Source organism: Colius striatus, chromosome 24, assembly GCF_028858725.1.
Source record: "Colius striatus isolate bColStr4 chromosome 24, bColStr4.1.hap1, whole genome shotgun sequence".
In the NCBI taxonomy this organism is placed as follows: domain Eukaryota; kingdom Metazoa; phylum Chordata; class Aves; order Coliiformes; family Coliidae; genus Colius; species Colius striatus.
This window is the reverse complement of record NC_084782.1, coordinates 4879641-4899653: the sequence shown is the minus strand read 5'-3', so window position 1 is coordinate 4899653 and position 20013 is coordinate 4879641. Positions and strand designations below refer to the sequence as shown.

The 20013-nt window shown below is 50.8% G+C and overlaps 1 protein-coding gene across 1 annotated transcript in view; it reads right to left on the bottom strand.

Annotated features, from left to right (window-relative positions):
• CSMD2 (CUB and Sushi multiple domains 2) overlaps positions 1–20013 on the bottom strand; it is a 273888-nt gene that overhangs the window by 52341 nt on the left and 201534 nt on the right. The window contains exons 30-39 of the mRNA XM_062014368.1: positions 17273–17467; positions 16255–16371; positions 13565–13678; positions 13337–13432; positions 10404–10607; positions 9475–9599; positions 5678–5774; positions 4516–4620; positions 402–520; positions 240–309 (exon numbers count right to left, since the gene is read on the bottom strand). Coding sequence (XP_061870352.1) covers positions 240–309; positions 402–520; positions 4516–4620; positions 5678–5774; positions 9475–9599; positions 10404–10607; positions 13337–13432; positions 13565–13678; positions 16255–16371; positions 17273–17467 — 1242 coding nt within the window. The remainder of the gene's footprint in view (positions 1–239; positions 310–401; positions 521–4515; positions 4621–5677; positions 5775–9474; positions 9600–10403; positions 10608–13336; positions 13433–13564; positions 13679–16254; positions 16372–17272; positions 17468–20013) is intronic.

Here is a 20013-nt window from a genome sequence, read left to right as displayed (position 1 = left end):
GAGGAACCACGTTTGCATTTTCCATTTCCCACTTGGAGCCCAGAACAAAGCAGCTGGGGCGTCCCACAGCCAGCCCCTGCTCACATCTGCCCTTGGGAAATGAAGAGCTTTTGCACACTCTGCCTCACTTCCACAACAAACCTGCACTTCCCTAATCCAGACCTGTGCCTTTTCATCTCTTTTTGTTTCAGAAAAGGGCTACAAACATCCAGTAGGTACAAAGAGGGGAAGAGTCCTACCGATGCAAAGCGGAGGTGGGTAATTCCAGCGGCGGACGGTGCCTGGCATGCAGGAGATGTGAGAGTGGCCCTGGAGGAGAGGAAAGCAAGACACAGCGTTTGGAGGGTGAGCCTGTGTTGCAGGTGCTTGCCCCTGTTATTCTGTTGGCAGATGGTCAGTACCTGAAGGGCATAGCCTGGTTCACACTGGAAGGAGACGACGTCGTTCACTAAATAGCGTTCGCCGACCTTGAGGCCGTTGCTGGGGACGGGCGGCTCTGGGCAGCTGGACAGACCCACAGCTGCAAAGGCAAGAGAGGGGTGAGTGCTCCAGGGAGTGGGGATGGGCTCTGTGCTGAGGAATGGAAATCCATGCCTTTTATCCCATTGCCTTCTTTACCAGCAGCCTCCATCCATCATCATTTTAGCCTGGAGGAGGTTGAGGAGAGACGTGACCACTCTGACACTCCCTGGCAGGAGGCTGCAGGGAGCTGGGGTCAGGCTCTGCTCCCAAGCTACAAGCCACAGGACAAGAGGAAAGGGGCTGGAGTTGGCCCAGGGGAGGCTGAGGCTGGAGCTGAGGCAGAACTGTTTCCCTGAGAGGGGTGTCAGCCCTGTGCCAGGCTGCCCAGGGAGCTGGGGCAGTGCCCAGCCCTGGAGGGATCCCAGAGCCGTGGGGCTGAGGTGCTGAGGGCTGTGGGTCAGTGCTGGGCTGGGACTGCAGCAGCTTCCAGGGCTTTAACAACCCAAATGATTCTCTGTGATCACAGGCACTGCCTGGGGAAGTCCCATGGCCTTGGGGTTCTCCACCAAGACACCCCTGATGGTGCAGGATTGCTGTTACAGGCTTTGTGCAGGAGCCAAAGATCCCTCCTGTCTGGTGCCTTCACTTTACCTGGAACACTTTTTTTCCCCCTGTGCAAAGGAATCACAAATCACTTTGTGACTCATGGACAAATGTGTTTGACTGAGCCCTAATGACTTGATGGACGAGCTGCATCTGCCACAGCACATCCACTGCAAAGCAAAGCCTGACTCATTCCCAATGGCTCCTGACCCAAAGCACCCACCACAACCCCTCCCCATCCCAGGTCCACGTTCACCTTACACCCTCTGTGCCTTTACCAGCCCAGCAGCATCTGATAGGTACAAGAGAACTATGTGCTGTGCCCCAGCTGACAGTATCAAGGGCATATGGTGTGTGCTGAATGGCATTTGGCCCTTTCTGGGCAGAAGCAGCACATTCTCCTTCTCTGCCCCCTGTTCTTTCTGTTTTCCATCACAGATTGAATCAGGCAGCAGTGAGCATGGCTGGTCCTGTACCACAGCCCACAGAAACCTCATTCAATCCCCTTTCCACCTGACAACTGGGAATATCCTGCTGAAAACCCAATTACCAGCCCCCAGCGTGGCGTGTGGGGCTCCTTCACACCTCACCCCTCCTCCTCCTCCTCCTCCCAGCCTGCAGTCACCTCCTGCCCTCAGCTGCCTGGCAGCACCTCCCTCACTCCCCATGCTGGCAGCTGCCACTACAAGATAACCTTGTGCAGCACTGCAAGGGCTCTGCTGGAGCTCCACGGTCTGCAGGCTGAGCTGAAAGCAGAGGAGAAAAAGGAGAGAGGAGATGCTGCCTGTCCTCCCCAAAGCCCCATCACACCTCCCAGCAAGGAAATGTGTGCTCCCTCCCCACACACACCTCTGCTGCTTGTCCTTCAGAGAGACAAGAGAGAAAACAGCTCTAAATAACCTCCCATTCAGACCAGTGGGCACTGAGCTGCACTCGGTCCTGAATCGTTCTTGCTCTGCTTTGGAGCATGTGGAGGAAAGAGCTTTGCTTGAGGGAGAAAGGGGAGCAAACACACTCTGGTGTCTGAGCTCATCTCTCAGGGCTTCCTTGCAGCACCTCTGCCTGAACAAAGACAAACCCTGGCACTCAGAGCTGTAAAATGACAATTGTAGAAGCAAAGCAACAAAAAATGGATTGTTTCCAGCTGCCCTGAAAATCAACAGCTATTAATGTCCTCAGCAAAGAAACCAAACAAGCCTGGCAGTCCCAGGGCTCCTCAAAACACCTGAGCATCACTGTTGCAATGGGCTAATGTGATCCTCAAAGAACTTATTGATTGCAACAGACATGGAGAAGAAACAGAGTCACAGCAAGACAAATGCTAAACCAACAGCCACTTCTCCAGCTCCCAGCAAGGGTTGTGGAGCACAGCCCTCCCCAGTCCCAACACTGCACACATTAATATGCAAGGTTTTAACCTGCCAGCCCAGTAAAACCTGGAGAGCTCACTCCTAGCTGTCCCTCAAACCACACAGCCCCAGCAGTCAAACAGCTCTGCCATTCCTGGGGATGCTTTACACAATGAAATGCACTGTCAGATCCATTTGTTGCTTTGGAAAACAAAAGAATAACCCAGAACACTGGTTGGCTTCAGAGACAAACACAGGATTTGTGATCAAAACCAATTACCAGACACAAGTGTGCAGCAAGAAACAATGATGTCTGCATGGCCTCAAGGAAGGTTGTGTGAACAGAGGCAGCAGCCCCAGCACATCTCTCATCAGCTCAGCAGCAGTGCTGCCGAGCCAGGAGCAGAGCCAGACCATCACCACACATTAACCAGTCCCCTGAGAGCTGTACAAACACCAGATTGGCTCCTGGCCCTTTGTCTAGCACACTGCACATGCACCAGCCTGCTTGCTTTCCTGACTGCTACCTAAACATCCCATCTAGATGTGCTGAGCAGAGCTCGAGCTGCCCCTCTGCACCCTCCTGCTCAGACTCTGCCTGTGCTGCTGACTAGATGTGAACCACTCAAGCCCTCAGCATGGTACCATCAGCAGGGTAAGAGCCATCATCTCTGTGACCCAGTGCAGCCTGGCTTGAGCACACCTTTCCTGAATGGACATCTGGTCTGACAGCAGGAATCAAAACACACACACACACGAGTGAGGATGAATTTCTGGCATCCTTACCTAAACCTGGCAGCCCTCTCCCAGACACTCTCCTCCCTGCCATGTCTTCCAGTTCTACTTGGGTTTGTTCTCTTACCAATGAGGGTTTCTTTTTTGAAGTACAGTCTCTGTGTGACAGGATACCATGAGAGGTATGATACCACCACATAGAATGATGTTCTCAGGTCTGTATCCCCAAGAACTCCACGTGAGCTTGTGTGAGAGCTGCTGGGAGCAAAGTGCTGCTGTTCTGCTCAGGTCTTGGCATCATGTGCAACAATGAACCTGCTGAACTGCCCAACACAACAGATGGGAGAAAGGAGGGGGGTGCCCTCGCTTCAGGCACTGCCTCCTTCACAACACATCTCCAGACTTCGCCCTTAGCTCGTGCCCAGGTGCCTTCCTGAGTTGGAGACTGAAAAAGGAAGGTGGCTGTGCATTTGTATCAGTCATGAGGGAAATGATGCTGCCCAGGGTCTGGTCATTGCACCTCTAAACACAGAACAAAGAGAGGTACCACACTGAGATCAGCTGAACGGGATCACACACTTGCCCTGACAGCAAGGGCAGCTGATGGTGTCCTGGGCTGTGTGGACAGGAGCACAGGCAGCAGATAGAGGCAGGCAATTAATCTCTGCTCTATTCAACACCCATTAGACCTCCCCTTAAACACAGGACCCAGATTTGCACCCCATGGCAAAAGAAAACCGGTGCTGAAGTGGCCTGAGCTCAGCAGAGGAGCAGCAGCAGTCTCGGGGCTGCAGCACCCGTGCTGGGATGAAAGGCTGCCCAGAGGGTTTGTGCAGGCTCCATCCTCGGGAGTTTTTCCAAGCACAGACCTCAGAAAGATGTGTAAAGTGAGGATTGCAGCTTCACCTCCTATCTGACCCTGCTTTTGGCAGGAGGTTTGATGAGATGACCTCGGAGGACCCTTCCAGCCGGTGTCAGCAGATGAAGATCTGCCCAGCCCTGCAGCAGCTCCCAGCAACGACCCACAGGCACTGCCAAGACTGGGCAGTCCCTCCCAACCTCTGGCAAGCACCATCTGAGGCACTTCCCAAGCAAAGATGACAGCACTGTGTTGAACAGGCCAACTCTCCATGCATTTTTCTCCTCCTGGCCTGCACAACTCCCCCCGTGCTGCACCACAGAAACCTCCCATCTCTGCTGCATCTTGTTCTCCACTTAATGCTCACTCCCTCCCTGCAACTTGAGATCAGGGAACCACAGAAGCACTGGCCTTAAAGCTCACCACCCCTTCCCCACCAAGCAGCTTCCCCTTGTACAAGGCTCCTCACTCAGAGGGACTGTGAGATCAAGGCTGAATTGCTCTTACTTTTGTACTCCAGGTGAAAGCCAGCAGCAGAGACGCTGATATCCGAATAGAAATGCAGATAGAGCTGGTTTGAAGTGCTGTTCAGCAGTGCAGGCACTGTAGTTCCTGGGAAAACAAGAGGTGCACAAAGATACTGAAGAGGATTCTTTTTTCCTCCTCCATGTCCTCTGAGACCAGCTGCAGAAGGAGCCCAAGAACACAAAGTCCTTTAACTTAACGAGCTCTGTTGGTTTTGATCAGGTTCTAATGAGGCCAACTGAGAAATACCCAAGGCCTCTCTGCAATGGCCTTTTCAAAATCTGCTGATAAATTTCATCATGTGAAGTTTTATCCCTTCCAGACCTGACAGACTGAAAGCCCTGAGAAGGGAAGGGGTGATGAGAAACTGTGTGGGTGGAGCGTGGGTCCCCTGAAAGCTCCAGATTCCTTCTCCTGCCTCATTCCCTGGAAGCTGTTGCAGGACTAGACCAAGGCAGTTGTATCTCAAGCAGTGTTGGGAGCAGAGTCTGCTGGTCTTTACATGTGACCCTTCTCCTTCCCACCCACAAAGCATTTGGAGCACGTTTGTTCATTAAATAGGCAAGAATAGGGGCCACTGCTCTGCAAGGGGCTCTGCTATTTGAAAGCTTTACAATGCTCTTTGGTGCTTGCAACTCCTTGCTCTGCTAAAAGCATCTGCTGAGCAGAACAAAGGTTGGTTGGTTCTTCAGCCACTGTGCTGCAAATCAGCCAGGTTGGGTTACTCTGCCAAGGGCAGTACCCTGAGCCATCCCCACACAGCCAGCAGTGCTGCTGGAATTCCTGCTTCCAGGCTGGAGAAGTGTCACCACTCACCTCAAACTAACCCACTGGTTCTGTGTTTAAGGCCTTCTACCAAGCTTTGCAGCAGGAAGATAGTTGGCAGATTCCCAGTTCAACCAAGCATGGGTCAGACAGGAGGTGCTGGGATGAAAGGCTGCCCAGAGGGTTTGTGCAGTCTCCATCCTTGGGAGTTTTTCCAAGCACAGACCTCATAAGGAATGTAGTTTCACCAAGCACAAGCTTAAATCCAGGCTGAGTTTGGGAAGCACTTAAGCATTTGCTTAACTTTATACATGTGACCTGGAGGGGAAATGAGCCTGTGCTGATGGGCTTCACTGAGCATGAGATGCTGAACACGTACCAGAGAAGCTGCCCAGCATGGTGGCTGTGTTATCTCCTCCATCAAACACTTCCAAGGAATCCCAGTTCTGCTCAGTAACAAAACTGATCACCTGGATCTGAAGAGGAAAAGAGAAAGCAACAGTCCAACTCCTGCAGTTGTGCTAATAAACCAAAACAGCATCCATGGGAAAGCCACTCATGAAGATAACACACCCTGGGGCTTTAAGTCAGCACCACTGATCATCTGTGCTAATGCACCAGCAAAACTTGGGAGACCTTTGACTTTTAACCCCCACCTCTTGGGTTATACAGCTATTTTGCAGCAAGCCCCACACTCCAAGCACCCACACACATCGAGGGTGCTGCCTTCTGCTGCTGCAAAGGGACAGCTCCTGTTGTTTCACAGCTCATTCAGGCAGCTGAGAACCTGAGCCTTTCCCTCCCTTTACAGAAATCCCTGCAACACTTCCAAATGAAAGCAACCACTGGAGCTAAAATCAAACCAGAGAAACCTGCATCAAGCCACAAGGTTTGGAAATCCAGTGAAGCCTCAGCAGCTGCCTCCTTCCTCAGCTTTTTGTCTAGTGGCTCAAGCTGCATTTTCAGTGTCCCACCTTTCCCTGCCGTGCCCCATCACATTTGGAGGGTTAAGGAAATCACCTGGCTCCATTAGAGCATCACCACACACACACATTTGCCCATCCCTCTGGTAACTGTGTGAATCCCTCCTCCCTTTTGTCCCTGCAATGTTCTCATTCTGTATTTACTCATCCACATCTCTTGCCTTTGCCCTGATAAACACAACACACCCACATTTAAAAGGCTAAATCAAACCCATCACCATTTGAACCTTTTCCCTCCTTGATTTATCCTCAGCAATGAAGCAGGTTATAAAGTTCCTGCAAAGTTGGGTTGTTTTCTCCCAAAAAAGAAGGAGCTCACGTGGCAGAAATGGCAGTGAGTCCTGCAGAGCCTCTACTGACCACAGTGACCCAGCCAACACCTTCCTCCCTGCATAATGACACCCCTGGAGTGACTTAGAGCAGTGGCTGGGGGAAGGTGCATTTTGTTTGCTCTTACAGTTGCTAAATTATTTATTCTCCTCCCTCCCCAACTCCACGAATAAACATTTTTAAGGTCCTAATTCTAGTCTGACATGTGGATTCACAAGGGATCTGCATCTATTTACTGCCATGTATATAAACTAATTCACTCAGGAAGGCTTGCTCCAGGAATGAATAATTCATGGCAGAAGTGGCAGCTCCTACACTGATTACATAAAAATCCTGCTAGTGACTCTCAGCTACCAAGAAAGCTTTCATTTCACCTCCTCCTCTGATTTACAGTTGTTTAACCTTTAATTGTTGTACAAAATGAGGGTAAACTGGCGCTTAAATCAGTATCTAATAACAGAACATCTCACCCACAGAGCTGATGTAATGGGGTGGGTTATGCAGCTGCTGAGGTCGGAGCGTGATGGGTTCAGATCTGTGGCCATCACCCTGCCTCTGGGCTGCTCCCTGACACACAGCTCCAGTTTTACTTCCTGGGGCCAATGCCTTTTGCTATGTCCCCTGGACATAAAGGCACAGAGCTGGGGAAGGGGCTGGAGCACAAGGGTGCTGGGGAGGGGCTGAGGGAATGGGGGTGTTGAGCCTGGAGAAGAGGAGGCTGAGGGGAGACAGCAGCGCTCTCTGACAGGAGGCTGCAGGGAGCTGGGGGTCAGGCTCTGTTCCTTACTGATGAATGACAGGACCAGAGGAAAGGGGCTGGAGTTGCCCCAGAGGAGGTTGAGGCTGGAGCTGAGGCAGAACTGTTTCCCTGAGAGGGGTGTCAGCCCTGTGCCAGGCTGCCCAGGGAGCTGGGGCAGTGCCCAGCCCTGGAGGGACCCCAAAGCCGTGGAGCTGAGGTGCTGAGGGCTGTGGGTCAGTGCTGGGCTGGGCAGGGTGAGGGCAGGGCTGGGACTGCAGCAGCTCCAAGGGCTTTAAATACCAAAACTACTCTATATTTCTATGATGTGGATGGTGCCACATGCCCTGCACATCCTGCCAATGCTGAACCACAACCCTCAGCACCAACATGGGTCAACACAGACTCTGACCAAGCACCAGAGGAAGGAGTCATGCTCAGGGACCACAGCCCAGCCCTTTACCACAACCTTCCCACTCTAGCCCTAGAAATGGCAACTGATGGCTTGGCAGTTGTAGGGCTCAGCCACAGGACACACATTTTTGCTTGCATGAGCCCCAGGCCTGTAGCTGCCTTGCAAGAGACAACTTGCAGCAGGAAGGAGTGGGGGAAGAAAAAGGAAAACAAAACCTTTACAACTCCTTGGCACTGAATTTCCCAGTTGTACAGGAGAATTGCATTTGCACAACCAGAAGGGTGAGAAACAAGTACTTATCAACAAAGACATGCTTTCCCCAGCCTGCTCTAACACCCACTTGCTCTGATGTCAGCAGATGCCCAAAACCTGCTTGGTGAGCTGCCAAGTGGTTTGCATTGAGAACACAGCACTGCACAACACAGACATCTATTTACAGCACTTTAAAAATGAAGTGGATTTTCACCTCCTGATCCCAGGAGTCCCCAGCAACTTGCAAACTGCCTCAATTGTTCAGAGGAAGAACTAAATGGCTCCTCCTGCCTGTTTTGGGGTTTGGAAAATGACAGGGAGCTCTGAAGCTTTTGGAAACACAACTTTAAATGGCTCCAAAACCAAAGAGAGAGTGGAATTTGCTGGACTGGACACTGCAAGCATGGCAGAGGACACAAAATACAACTCTAGGCTTGTGCTGTTTCACAACAAAGTCCCCAGTGCTGCTCCCACCAGCTCTGTCCACCCCAGACCCAGGTTTCAACCTGAGTTACGATGATGGCACCGGGTAAGGATCCCCTCCAGGAGAGCAGACCTCAGCAAGGCAGAGCTGATGTTTGAAAACACTGCTGAGAGAAACACAACTGCTGTGTGCCAACAGCTGTGAGTGCTGCAGAGAGGGAGGAACCCACCTACCAGCTCCCTGACAGAAGGGAAAATAAAGGCACTTGATGAACAAAACCCTTGCAAAAGTGGTGGAAAGAAGAAGAAAGAAACCCTCTGACAATGAGGTCTGTAGAATGAGTGTGAACCTGTTAAAGAATCTGTCTCCTGTGCATCAACTGCTGTCAGGGAGAGACACCTCCTGTGAGGATGAGGCACATCTGTGCTGAATGGGGACTTATCTGAGGTTTGGTCTCTGATGTTGAGCTTATTTCTCAGCATCCTCTAGCTTGCAGGACCACTTCTGCACAGGAATGATAAGGACCACAAAAAAACCAAAGACCTGAAGAGAGAGCTCATTTACCTGGAGACAATGAAGAGCAAAGCTGTAATTGTGTAATCATACTGCTACAACTGCTGGCATAACAAACCCAAGCAGGCACTCTGAGCAGGCAGCTGCTCCTTGGTGTAGCTTACACTGCCTTCAACATGGCAGAATTAAGCAGTATAAAGATATATGCCCAAAATACCACGGAGCTGCTGCTGCACCACAACAGGCACGAGGCTGCAGCTGATTTCCCACTGAGAGTGCTTCCAGGAGGCAAAGATCCATTGATACATCACCCCACTTTTGGCAGCCCCAGGAGGCAAAGATCCATTGATACATCACCCCACTTTTGGCAGCCCCAGTGTGAATGAATGTCTGGTTCCAGAGTCACACATCCAACCGATCCCTTCCCCAGAGAGCAGCGGCTCCAGAGCACGGGGCCTCTGAGAGCAACAGATACTGTCCCTCTCCTCTCCCCTCGCTGCAGCCCCAGCTGCTGGCACTGTACCTGTATCCCTGCTCCCTCAGGGACTGTTATCTTCCACACACAGTTGAGGCTGTTCAGGTAGGGCTCAGGGAAGCCTGGGGACAGGATGGTCCCTTTGCGTTCAGTCAGATTTCCACCACACGGCACTGAAAGGAGCAAAGTGCTGCTTGAAACTGGAAGGGTTTGGCTTTGGACTAAAAGCATGCTCCTTCAAACAAGGGTCTGCCCATGGACAAAACCCAGGCAGAACTGTTTGAGGACAAGATTTGCACCAGTAATCCTAGTTTCAGCAAGTCTCTCATACAACATCTACCACGAGCAGTGCAGGGTCCTCGGGACGCCGGGTACCACCAGCCCATGAGCTGCTTCTCGAGGAACTGTCTCCTCTGAACACGGTGCAAGCAGCTTTCAGACACATCTCATTTACTCCAGGTGCTGTCCCAGATCTCACAAGGAGTACAGGGTCAAAAGATTCTCTCCTGTGAGAGGACAAGGGGTAACAGGCACAGGCTGGAACACAAAGAGTTCCACTGGCATGGAAGGAGCAAGTCCTTTGGTGCTGGGCTGAGGGAGCCCTGTAGAGCTGCCCAGGGAGGGTGTGGAGGCTCCTCCTCAGGAGGTTTCCAACCCCAGCTGGACACGTTCCTGTGCCCCCTGAGCCAGGGGAAGCTGCTGGAGCAGGGGCTGGGGCTGCAGCAGCTCTGCAGGGTCCTGCTCACCCCACCATTGGGGGATTCTGTGATTCTATCCCTGACACTGTGTGTTCAGTGCCCTTGCCCACAGGCAGGCCTGAGCTTCAGAAGCACTGAAATAGTTCCTCTGAGGGTTTTCTGGTTGTGTTTTGGGGTTGTTGGGTGTTTTACCCACACCAGAGGACACCATTTCGTTCTGTAGCCTGAACCGCCGTTCCATGCTTCCCTTCCCCCCTCCTAAAGCCCAAAGCCACCTACCCACACAGGTGGGCACAGACACATTCCACTGTGCCAGGGCCCCGGGCATGGTGAGGCACTGGATGGAGCGGGAGCCCTGCAGCACGTAGCCAGGGCTGCACTCGAACCTCACCACAGCCCCCACCGCGAAGTCGCTGCCCTGGCGCCGCCCGTGGCGCGGCTCTGGCACCGAGCTGCACTGCGTGGCACTGGTACGAGGCACGGCTGGCACACCGGGCACGGGGAGCACCGGGAGAGGCAAGAGAGAGGAGAGGAGAGGAGAGGAGAGGAGAGGAGAGGAGAGGAGAGGAGAGGAGAGGAGAGGAGAGGAGAGGAGAGGAGAGGAGAGGGAAAAGAAAAGGGAACGGGAAGGGAAAGGGAAAGGGAAAGGGAAAGGGAAAGGGAAAGGGAAGGGAAGGGAAGGGAAGGGAAGGGAAGGGAAGGGAAGGGAAGGGAAGGGAAGGGAAGGGAAGGGAAGGGAAGGGAAGGGAAGGGAAGGGAAGGGAAGGGAAGGGAAAGGAAAGGAAAGGAAAGGAAAGGAAAGGAAAGGAAAGGAAAGGAAAGGAAAGGAAAGGAAAGGAAGAAGAAAGGGAAAAGAAAAGGGAAGGGAACAGGGAAAGAAAAGGGAAGGGAACAGGGAAAGAAAAGGGAAGGAAAGGGAAGGAAAGGAAAGGAAAGGAAAGGAAAGGAAAGGAAAGGAAAGGAAAGGAAAGGAAAGGGAAAGGGAAAGGGAAAGGGAAAGGGAAAGGGAAAGGGGAAGGGAAAGGGAAAGGGAAAGGGAAAGGGAAAGGGAAAGGGAAAGGGAAAGGGAAAGGGAAAGGGAAAGGGAAAGGGAAAGGGAAAGGGAAAGGGAGAAGAAAGGAAAGGAAGAAGAAAGGGAAAAGAAAAGGGAAGGGAACAGGGAAGGGAAGGGAAGGGGGAAAAGGGAAAAGAAAATGAAAGAGAAGAGAGAGAAAAGAGAGAAGAAAAGGTTAGCTAAAACATTTAGGAAATATTAAACGCCTAATTAAACATCCATTAAAAACAACACAGGAATCTGTTACAGCCAAACCCCAAAGAGAGGTTCAATCCAAACACAACCAACTAGGAGAGGGAACATCTCCTCAAACTGCTGTTAATTCAAGAGATACTTCAAACAGCAGCAGCTAGGGCATTACAGAGCCCTGCACTGCTTTCTAAGATGAGGCTGTTTGCCTTCAGAAAACTAATCATCACATCAGAAAGGTCATTTCCAAACAGGGAAACCAAGCAGTCAGCAATGGCTTTCCAAAAGAGCTGGTTCACCACCTGATGCTGGAGCCTCAGCACAAACCCCTCTGGCTTTCTCAGCTCCCTCCCCCTCGTTACTGTAAAGCCCAGCAATTTTAAACAATCTCCAAGATGAGAAAGGTAAATGAAAGAAAAGGGGAACTTAAGTGATGCTGCACAGGCAGCTGTTGAAATTGCCTCCATTCCTGCTCAATACTGGAAACAACAGTCAAGGAATGAAATGGAGAGGCTGACAGATAAGTCAGGGGAAAAATGATTCAGAGAAACATCTACTGCTGAGGAAGAAATCAATTCATGGTTTTTCTCTGAGTTGCTTCACAATTTATTAGTGTTTGATGCCTGAGTTGCTGGGAGGGGGAAATGCAGAGATGATGAGCACATTAAGCTCTATTGTTTGATTTTAATTTGATTCAGAGAGATTGATGTCAAACCCACTGTCAGAGGCATCACACAAGATCATCAGCAAGATGCTGAAGCGTGTCAGTGGCCTGGGGAGGGGAAGGGAGAGGCAGAAAGGAGCCACTTAGGATGATGTATTACTTTGAGCACATCCAAGATGGCCAAAACCCTTATGGATCTGGAGCCCTGCTCAGGTAACTCTGGCTCAGCCATTGTGTGCTTTGCCTCTCTCCAAACCACAGGGAGACTTGTGCCTGTGTGTCTGACCCTGCAGCTCCACTCTCCAGGCTGCTCTCAACATGCTGCTTCCTCCAGGCACCACCCTGGGGGAACCTGCCATACATGTGTGGCACTGCATGGGGGAGGCTTGGGGAGAGAGAACCCCTCCCTTGTGTAAAAATGAGAGTTAAGTGCCATTAGAGCCTGGCCAGGCAGGTCAACACCAGGGCTGGGTCTTTCTCTCCCTGTTCCTTCCCACGCAGTGAGTGCAGCTCAGGATTAGCATGCAGCAAGCTGCTCACTCACTGATTTCATCAGAGCCTTTGCTTTGCTCAAATCTTTAAAGATTACTATCAGAACTGCAAACATTTTACACTAATTAGGCAGAAATTCAAGGGAACAGATCTCTGGGTGCTGTGAAATCCAACCCATGCTTCACTTCGCCTCCGGAGAAGTCAGAGGCTGCCCCTGCTGCCTGTCCCCACTTCACAGCAAAGGGTGTGCAAAAGCTTGGCTGAACCACTCACAACTACACGAGGCACGTGGGTGAGAGAGCCCTTCTGTCTTCCCACCACTCTGTGCATCACTTTCTATTTACTACTTTACAATCTGTAAGTGGGGCTGAGCCAATGCAGTGCAAGCTGTTACTGAAAGGGTCGAGGGGCAAGAAGTTTGACAGCAGGAGACCTCAGCCCATGACATGCAGAGAGGAAGGATTTTACAGAGCTGCCAGACAAGTGTTCAGCTGCTTCCACTGAGAAATGTGCTAAAAAATGCCAGTGGGAAACAATTGCCTGGGTATAAACTCTCAAGAAGTCACTGTGTACTCAGGGCATGATTCAGTGAGATACTTCTGATACTAATGCTGAGATGAAGCACCTGCAGGAGCCAGACAACCCTGCAAGCTCACTGCTACCAGGATCATCTTAACCTCCTGTGACAGACAAAAAGTGTGCAAGGACCCACAGACATCAAAAGCAGTTCAAGACACTTCAAGAAGACATCAGTGGCTTCTTTGACCAATCAGAACCAGTCTCAGGTCACCTCCAGAACACAACTGTACTCACCTTGGTACACAAAATGAAAGCCCTTGGCTGTAGATTGGCCCTTGGAACTAAATTTGATGAGAATCTGGTTGGTGGTAGCTAATGGTAATGATTCACCTGGAAAAAGAGAGAAAAGAGCACAGATGACAGCACCAACTACACAGCTGGGTCGCACAGAGCAAGGTGCTAAGGGCAGGCTGGGTTTTCAGCTTGCTTTTCTCCTGTGAGCGACAGAGACTCACTCCCTACCTGTGTGAGAGCCTGAGAGGGAGCTGAGGAGCCTGGAGTGCTGGTTGGGGCCATCATGGACTTCAACAACATCATTGAGGGCTGTCTGGAAGAAGGCAAACTGCCCAAAGACCACTGTGAAGAGAGGGAGCGTGGTCAGGACGAGCAGCAGCACTGTCCCCACAGGCAGCACAAGCCCTTCAGCTTCATTCAGTTCAAGAGCTTGGCAAAGATAAAAAGGGCCTGACTGACAGCCTTGCAAGATGGGAGCCCTTTATTTATCCACAAAGTAGGCACAACAGAAGCAGCAAGCAGCCTCCCCCGTGTCCCCTTGCCAGCAGGGCTCAACCACTGATTCACAGGCCAAAAGGGATTCTCCTGTGACTCATCCACTTGCCTACACCATGCCAGTGTCTCACTGCACCAGCTGATGATGACTAGCTGTTATCTGTAGTGAACCTCTGACATGAAGCAGGTTCCCATTGGGTTAGGCATTGCACAAAAGCTGAACACAACACCAAGCCCTGTCCTGAGGAACTTCATTTGGCCACTGAACCTCTCTGGCCAGGGAGAGATGACACTCACTGTTGTATTAGCAGTCAGTCTGTCTACAGAGACTGCTAACAGGAGCCATGCAGTGCCCTGGGTCTAACTGCACACATTGGAAATGCACCCAGGAGCAGGCAGAGCTTTGAAAAGGGAGGAAATAATGATGAGAGGATCAGAGCAGGTTTTTTCCTCACTAGAGAAAAGGGACTTTAGCTGTTTATCCTCATTTCTCAGAACATAACACCACCTCTTTTTTTCCCCCCTAGATCTGCACTTAGATGATTTTTTCCTCCTCTTTGTCTCCCCTCCCAGCTCTGCATTTTCAAGTTGCAAGTGCCCAGTTGCAGATTCACAAGCTGAGAGGCCTCTTGCTGTGAAATCCATCATCCACCAAGCCATGACATTTGTCTCCTTGCTCATTCAGGTTTCCAGCACAGCTTTGATGTTGGGAACACTGAAAAAGGGCCGACAGCACACCCTGATGTCTGCTGTGCACAGAACCCAAGAGGTGAAGGAGATGGGAAATGTGTAACACTCACCACTAATGGCTTTCCTGCTTGTTTTTAATGAAGCTATTGAAAAGCAGCAGGTGGAGAAGAGAACTTCATTTAGCTGTCATCCTACTGTAGGCAAAAGTCAGACCTGGACATCAGGCCTGTCTGACCCTCCAGTTACTGTGTTTCTTAGCACAAGATCAGCTGTAGTGACCCAGGTTAAGAGGTGTGAAGGAGCAGTGCAGCATTTCATCAGCTAGATGCAGGGATTCAGATGGAATCTGCATGCACACAGGCAGAATGGCCAGCTGAGGGCAGGGAACTTGTGACTGATGTCTGACCGTGGCATCCTTGTTTCACATCTTGCCATCTTAGCAAAGGGAATCACAAACAACTGCAAAGACCACAGGGACTGACTACATCAATACAAGGCACTGAGAGGCAGGATCAAATGAGAGAATTTAGAGACCTTTACCTGCCAGAGCTGTCAGTGCAAGGGCTCTTTGAGAACTTTAAGTTCCCTTCAAAGAACAAAATATATAAGGCAACACCAACAGCCAGATGCTGCCTCAAAGGGCTCCAGAACACTGATCATCCCTGCATCAAGCTCTGCCCAAAATCAGGCAGCACTGCAGCCTATCACAAGAATGATGGTCTGTTTGCATGGATCTGCCTTTTGTTTGGATCTAGTTTTAAAATCCAATGTAAATGTCATTTAAAAATGAAACTTTGCCCTAAAATACCAGAGCTGCACATCCCCAAAGCTCTGCATCCCTGTGCTTCTCTGAGCAGAGCTGCACATCCCCAAAGCTCTGCATCCCTGTGCTTCTGTGCAGAGCTGCACATCCCCAAAGCTCTGCATCCCTGTGCTTCTCTGAGCAGAGCTGCACATCCCCAAAGCTCTGCATCCCTGTGCAGAGCTGCACATCCCCAAAGCTCTGCATCCCTGTGCTTCTCTGAGCAGAGCTGCACATCCCCAAAGCTCTGCATCCCTGTGCAGAGCTGCACATCCCCAAAGCTCTGCATCCCTGTGCTTCTCTGAGCAGAGCTGCACATCCCCAAAGCTCTGCATCCCTGTGCTTCTCTGAGCAGAGCTGCACATCCCCAAAGCTCTGCATCCCTGTGCAGAGCTGCACATCCCCAAAGCTCTGCATCCCTGTGCTTCTCTGAGCTGGGCTACACATCCCCAAAGCTCTGCATCCCTGTGCTTCTCTGAGCAGAGCTGCACATCCCCAAAGCTCTGCATCCCTGTGCTTCTCTGTGCAGAGCTGCACATCCCCAAAGCTCTGCATCCCTGTGCTTCTCTGAGCAGATGATTCAGCATGTGTTTATGGTGAACACGTTTTGTACTCTTGGAGCTCCTCTGTGTCTGCTGCTGGCATTAATCACCAGGAATTACTTTATTGTTGGCTGGATACAGTGCAGGAAAGGGAAGGGGAAATCACAGGATGGTGGGTTTTCTTAGGTTTGGCTTTTTTTGTCCTCTTGCTTGTGAAAATCAGCAAATTCCCATCATCCCCCCTGACCACAACCAAGCACAAATCACATCCAACAGCACCACTTCATATCTTCCACTCTCCCTTATTCTACTGCTTTGTTCAATCAAAAACCCCCAGGAGTTACACAGGAAGGAGGGAGAGATTTCCTCCAAGCACCCCAAACTGATACCATAGTCCTTTGGCACCACGATGAAGTACAGGCAGACTTGTCCACTGGTGTAGTTCTGGGGATAACTTGGAGAGAGGACGACGCCGTCTGAGCCCGTGTACTGCCCACCACAGGGTGCTGGAAGAGAAAGAAGAGGTCAGGGAGTGCACCCTGAGCAAAGCCTGCCTGGGCACATGGGCCCCTCTCCTGCTGCACAGGGTCAGCTGCCCCTGGCCATGATCCATCCCCTGCTTTGGGCATCGCAGCTCTTGCTGAGAAGGAAAGTAAGACTCATCCTGAGTCCATGGCTGCTTTACATTTGCTTACCAAGACCATGGGATGCTGTGCATGGTGGTGCAGGCTCAGCTATGGTTTCTGCTGCTCTTCATTTGACTTTCAAGCTGAGGACCTGTCAGAATGAGCTCCTGCTCTTCTGGCCCTTTCTCTCCAGTGGGAACAGTGTCAGTCCTGCCAGTGCCTCTCCAAGCCATGGATTGCATTCTCCCAGCCACCACAGTCTGTATCTATAGTTGAGCTATCTCTCAACTCACTTCTCAGATTAACAACGTCTGACTGCAAACTCATCATTTAAACCATCTCCTCATCAAGCCAGGTAACAAAGACACCACAGACCCCCTAGGAATGCCTTCTGTTTTCTCAATGCCCTCCATCCCTGCTCAGGAAAGCACATGCTTAAGGCCTTTGATTAGTGGGGGTCAGTGTTTAAACATCTCCCTGAGTCCTGCCCTGCACCAGAGACACCAGTTTAGGTGCAGCACAGACCCTGTGTGTTTGGTTCTCCATCTCTCTCAAAAGAAAGCTCAAGAAATCTCCCATGAGCCAGCTCTCCCTCACCTCCAGCTGTTAAAAAGAACTGGGGAAGTATGAAACACTGAGAATAAACCATCTCTGTCCCCTTGGAAGCCAAAGCAACATCAAACTTTTCATCAGGATAGACTCAGAGACAGTGAGGGCAAAGGAGAGAGGACGTGGTGAGAAGCACATCACTCCCCACTCATCCCTTCCCCTTGGGCCTTACCTGTGCAGGTAGGTCGAGCCTTGTTCCAGGTGGGTTTTCCATCTCCTCCCATGATGCAGGTCAGGGTGGACACCCCTTCAATGGCATAGCCCCCATCACAGTAGTAGGTAATGGTGGATCCCAGCTTCAGGTCTGTGCCCACTCGTGTGCCGTTCTTGATGGAGCCGGGGTCAAAGCACGACTCCCGGGGGTTTTCTGCCAGGGCAAGTCACCAAGAGCTTTACTGGCCTGACACAGTCACTCTAAAGCTTTGGTCAGTGCCATGTTTTTCAGCTTTGCTCATCTGGGAACCTCACTGGAGTATGTCAGAAGGACTGGTAGCAGGAGCAGTAACCACAGCAGTTCTCATGCTGCTGGATCTGAGTGTCATGGGTCAGGGTCAGAGCTGGACTATCCCCTGATGCCCAGCTCCCACACACATGCTGCAACAAGAGAGGCTGCAGCTCACCCACATATTTACCAGCAGTACCCAAAACCCAATCCAAGAGACAAAGCTCTGGTTTAACTCTCTACATCCATTCTTTCACAAGGGACAGGCTGCAGGGAACTCTGCAGCCCAGCCTACACAAGCACACACTGAGCAGGCACCACGCTTCAGACGTGCTGCATCTGTTCCTTCCCTCCTTGGCACCTCCCATTGCTGGATCTCAGAGCTGTCTGCTCTCACCATGGCAATGCACAGTGCCACGTGCTAGCTGCTTGACTCTCCAGATGTGCAGCGTGGCTGCAATTATGGCAAAATGATTACAAGCAGTTAGACAAAATGAAGACATTTTTCTCTCTGTTCCCTCTGCCCTGCAGAGTTAAAAACCCCATTTACACATGAGCATTCCAGCACAGACTACAGAGCTGTCAGGGCTTGGGTATTTCATTCCTTTTTCTTCTTCTGAGGGTTTTTTTTCTTTCCTTTTTTCTCCCCTTTCCTCTTTTTTTTCCCCCTGCATGAAATATAATTAGAGGCTTTGATTAATCCTGCTCTTTTGTCATTTGGAAATTGCTCATTAAAGATGAGGGCTTTTCTGAGAGCAGTGGCTCTGTGAACAATTAGAATGTGGTTAAGCATTAAATCATGGGCTTTTAGTGCTTGGGGAAGGGGTGGGGGGGGAGAAACAGAAAGCAGGAAAGCCCTTACATCTTGGTTTTGTTTCTTTGTTTGCAGTGAAAATCAGGATTAGGCCAAAGGTTTCCTTTACACAGCAGCTGCACCACCCAGGTAAAGAGGACACACAAGGATGGGAAATGTCTCCACCAGGAACAGCTTCCCTGAGCTGCAGAAGTGAAGCCACTGGCTCCTAAAACACCAGAGCCCTGGTTTGGAAGCCACAAACTAGTCAAGCCTCAAGTGCTTCTCACACACTTGTATCAGCCAAACTTCAAACCACGAGGTCCTGGCCTCTCCCTCTTAGTGCTGTGCTGCTGCACAGGCTTCTCACAAGTCACTTTTCCTTTGAGCAACTGTGTTTCTCAACCAAATAACAAGATGCTCCAGTTTATCTGATCCCAGGAGGAGACACACATGTGCTTCAGCATTCAAGAGAGAGCTGTGATGCCCAGAATCACAGAATGGTTGGGGTTGGAAAAGACCTTCAGAGATGATCGACTGCTGATGGACAACGTGGACAACAACATGATGGAGAGCGTTGGGCTTTGAAGACAAAAGAACTCGAGAAGCATTCTCCTCCCAAGAACAAGAGAAATTGTCCAGAAGACAGTTTGCTACAACAGTCATCATATACTGAAGGTAAGCCAAATTACATGAGGATCTTAGAGCAGGGGCAGCATTGGCCTCCCCAGCAGCTTGCCAGGAGCCCAGCACCTCCTGACTCAGGCTGAACAGGCTGCCCAGATGGGTTGTGGAGTTCCCTTCTCTGGGGACAATCCAAACCCACCTGGATGAGTCCCTGTGTGACTGTGTGATGTCCCTGTGTGACTGACTCAAGGTGCTCCTGCTCTGGCCATGGGGGGGTTGCACTGGGTGATCTCTCGAGGTCCTTCCCAGCCCTTGTGACTCTGGGACTCATCCTTGGGGAAGGAAAACCTTTGCCAAAGGACAGATCTGTTTTTGAAGTGCAAGTTGTTGTAGGGGCAAGAATCATCTCCCACTTCTGTTTTAACAGCACTGGATGTTTTTAAGCAGCTTGCTTAGCAAAGCATCTTACAGAGCAGTGTTCCTGTGGGGGATTTCCCCCTTAACTAAGCCCTAAGTAATGCTGGATGGATGTTTATAAGCTCAGGATGGGCAAGATAGTTCTGGTGAAACAATAACAGCTTTGAAATGGGGCTTGGGCTTTGGGATTTCTTTTCATTCTTTTGGAAGGGTGAAAAGTAATCAGTTTTGCTTCATTTGCTTTCAATTTCACACCTCTTCACTTCTGGCCCACAACAGAAAAAGGAGACACTAAAGAGCATAAGAAAAACTCTTGGAGTGTTCAACCTGGGACCTCCTTCCTCCCCTCTGCCCCAAGCACCAGGAGCCAAACTCCAGCTGCACCTCAGGTCCTGCTCATCCTGAGTTCTTGGACTGAGGGAGTTTGACTCACTTTTATGTGCCAATCAGTCCCCAACACTCAGGAAGTATAAAGAAGGGGGAGAATGTTAGAGGCAAAGCTCTCCAAACCATCCTCCTGCCCATGCACTGCTGACACAGAGCAGTGTCCATTGCAGAATGGCACTGTATGAAGCTATGAAATGCATCCTAATAAAACCTGTGATTCACAAGATGCTGCAATGCAAAGCTATTA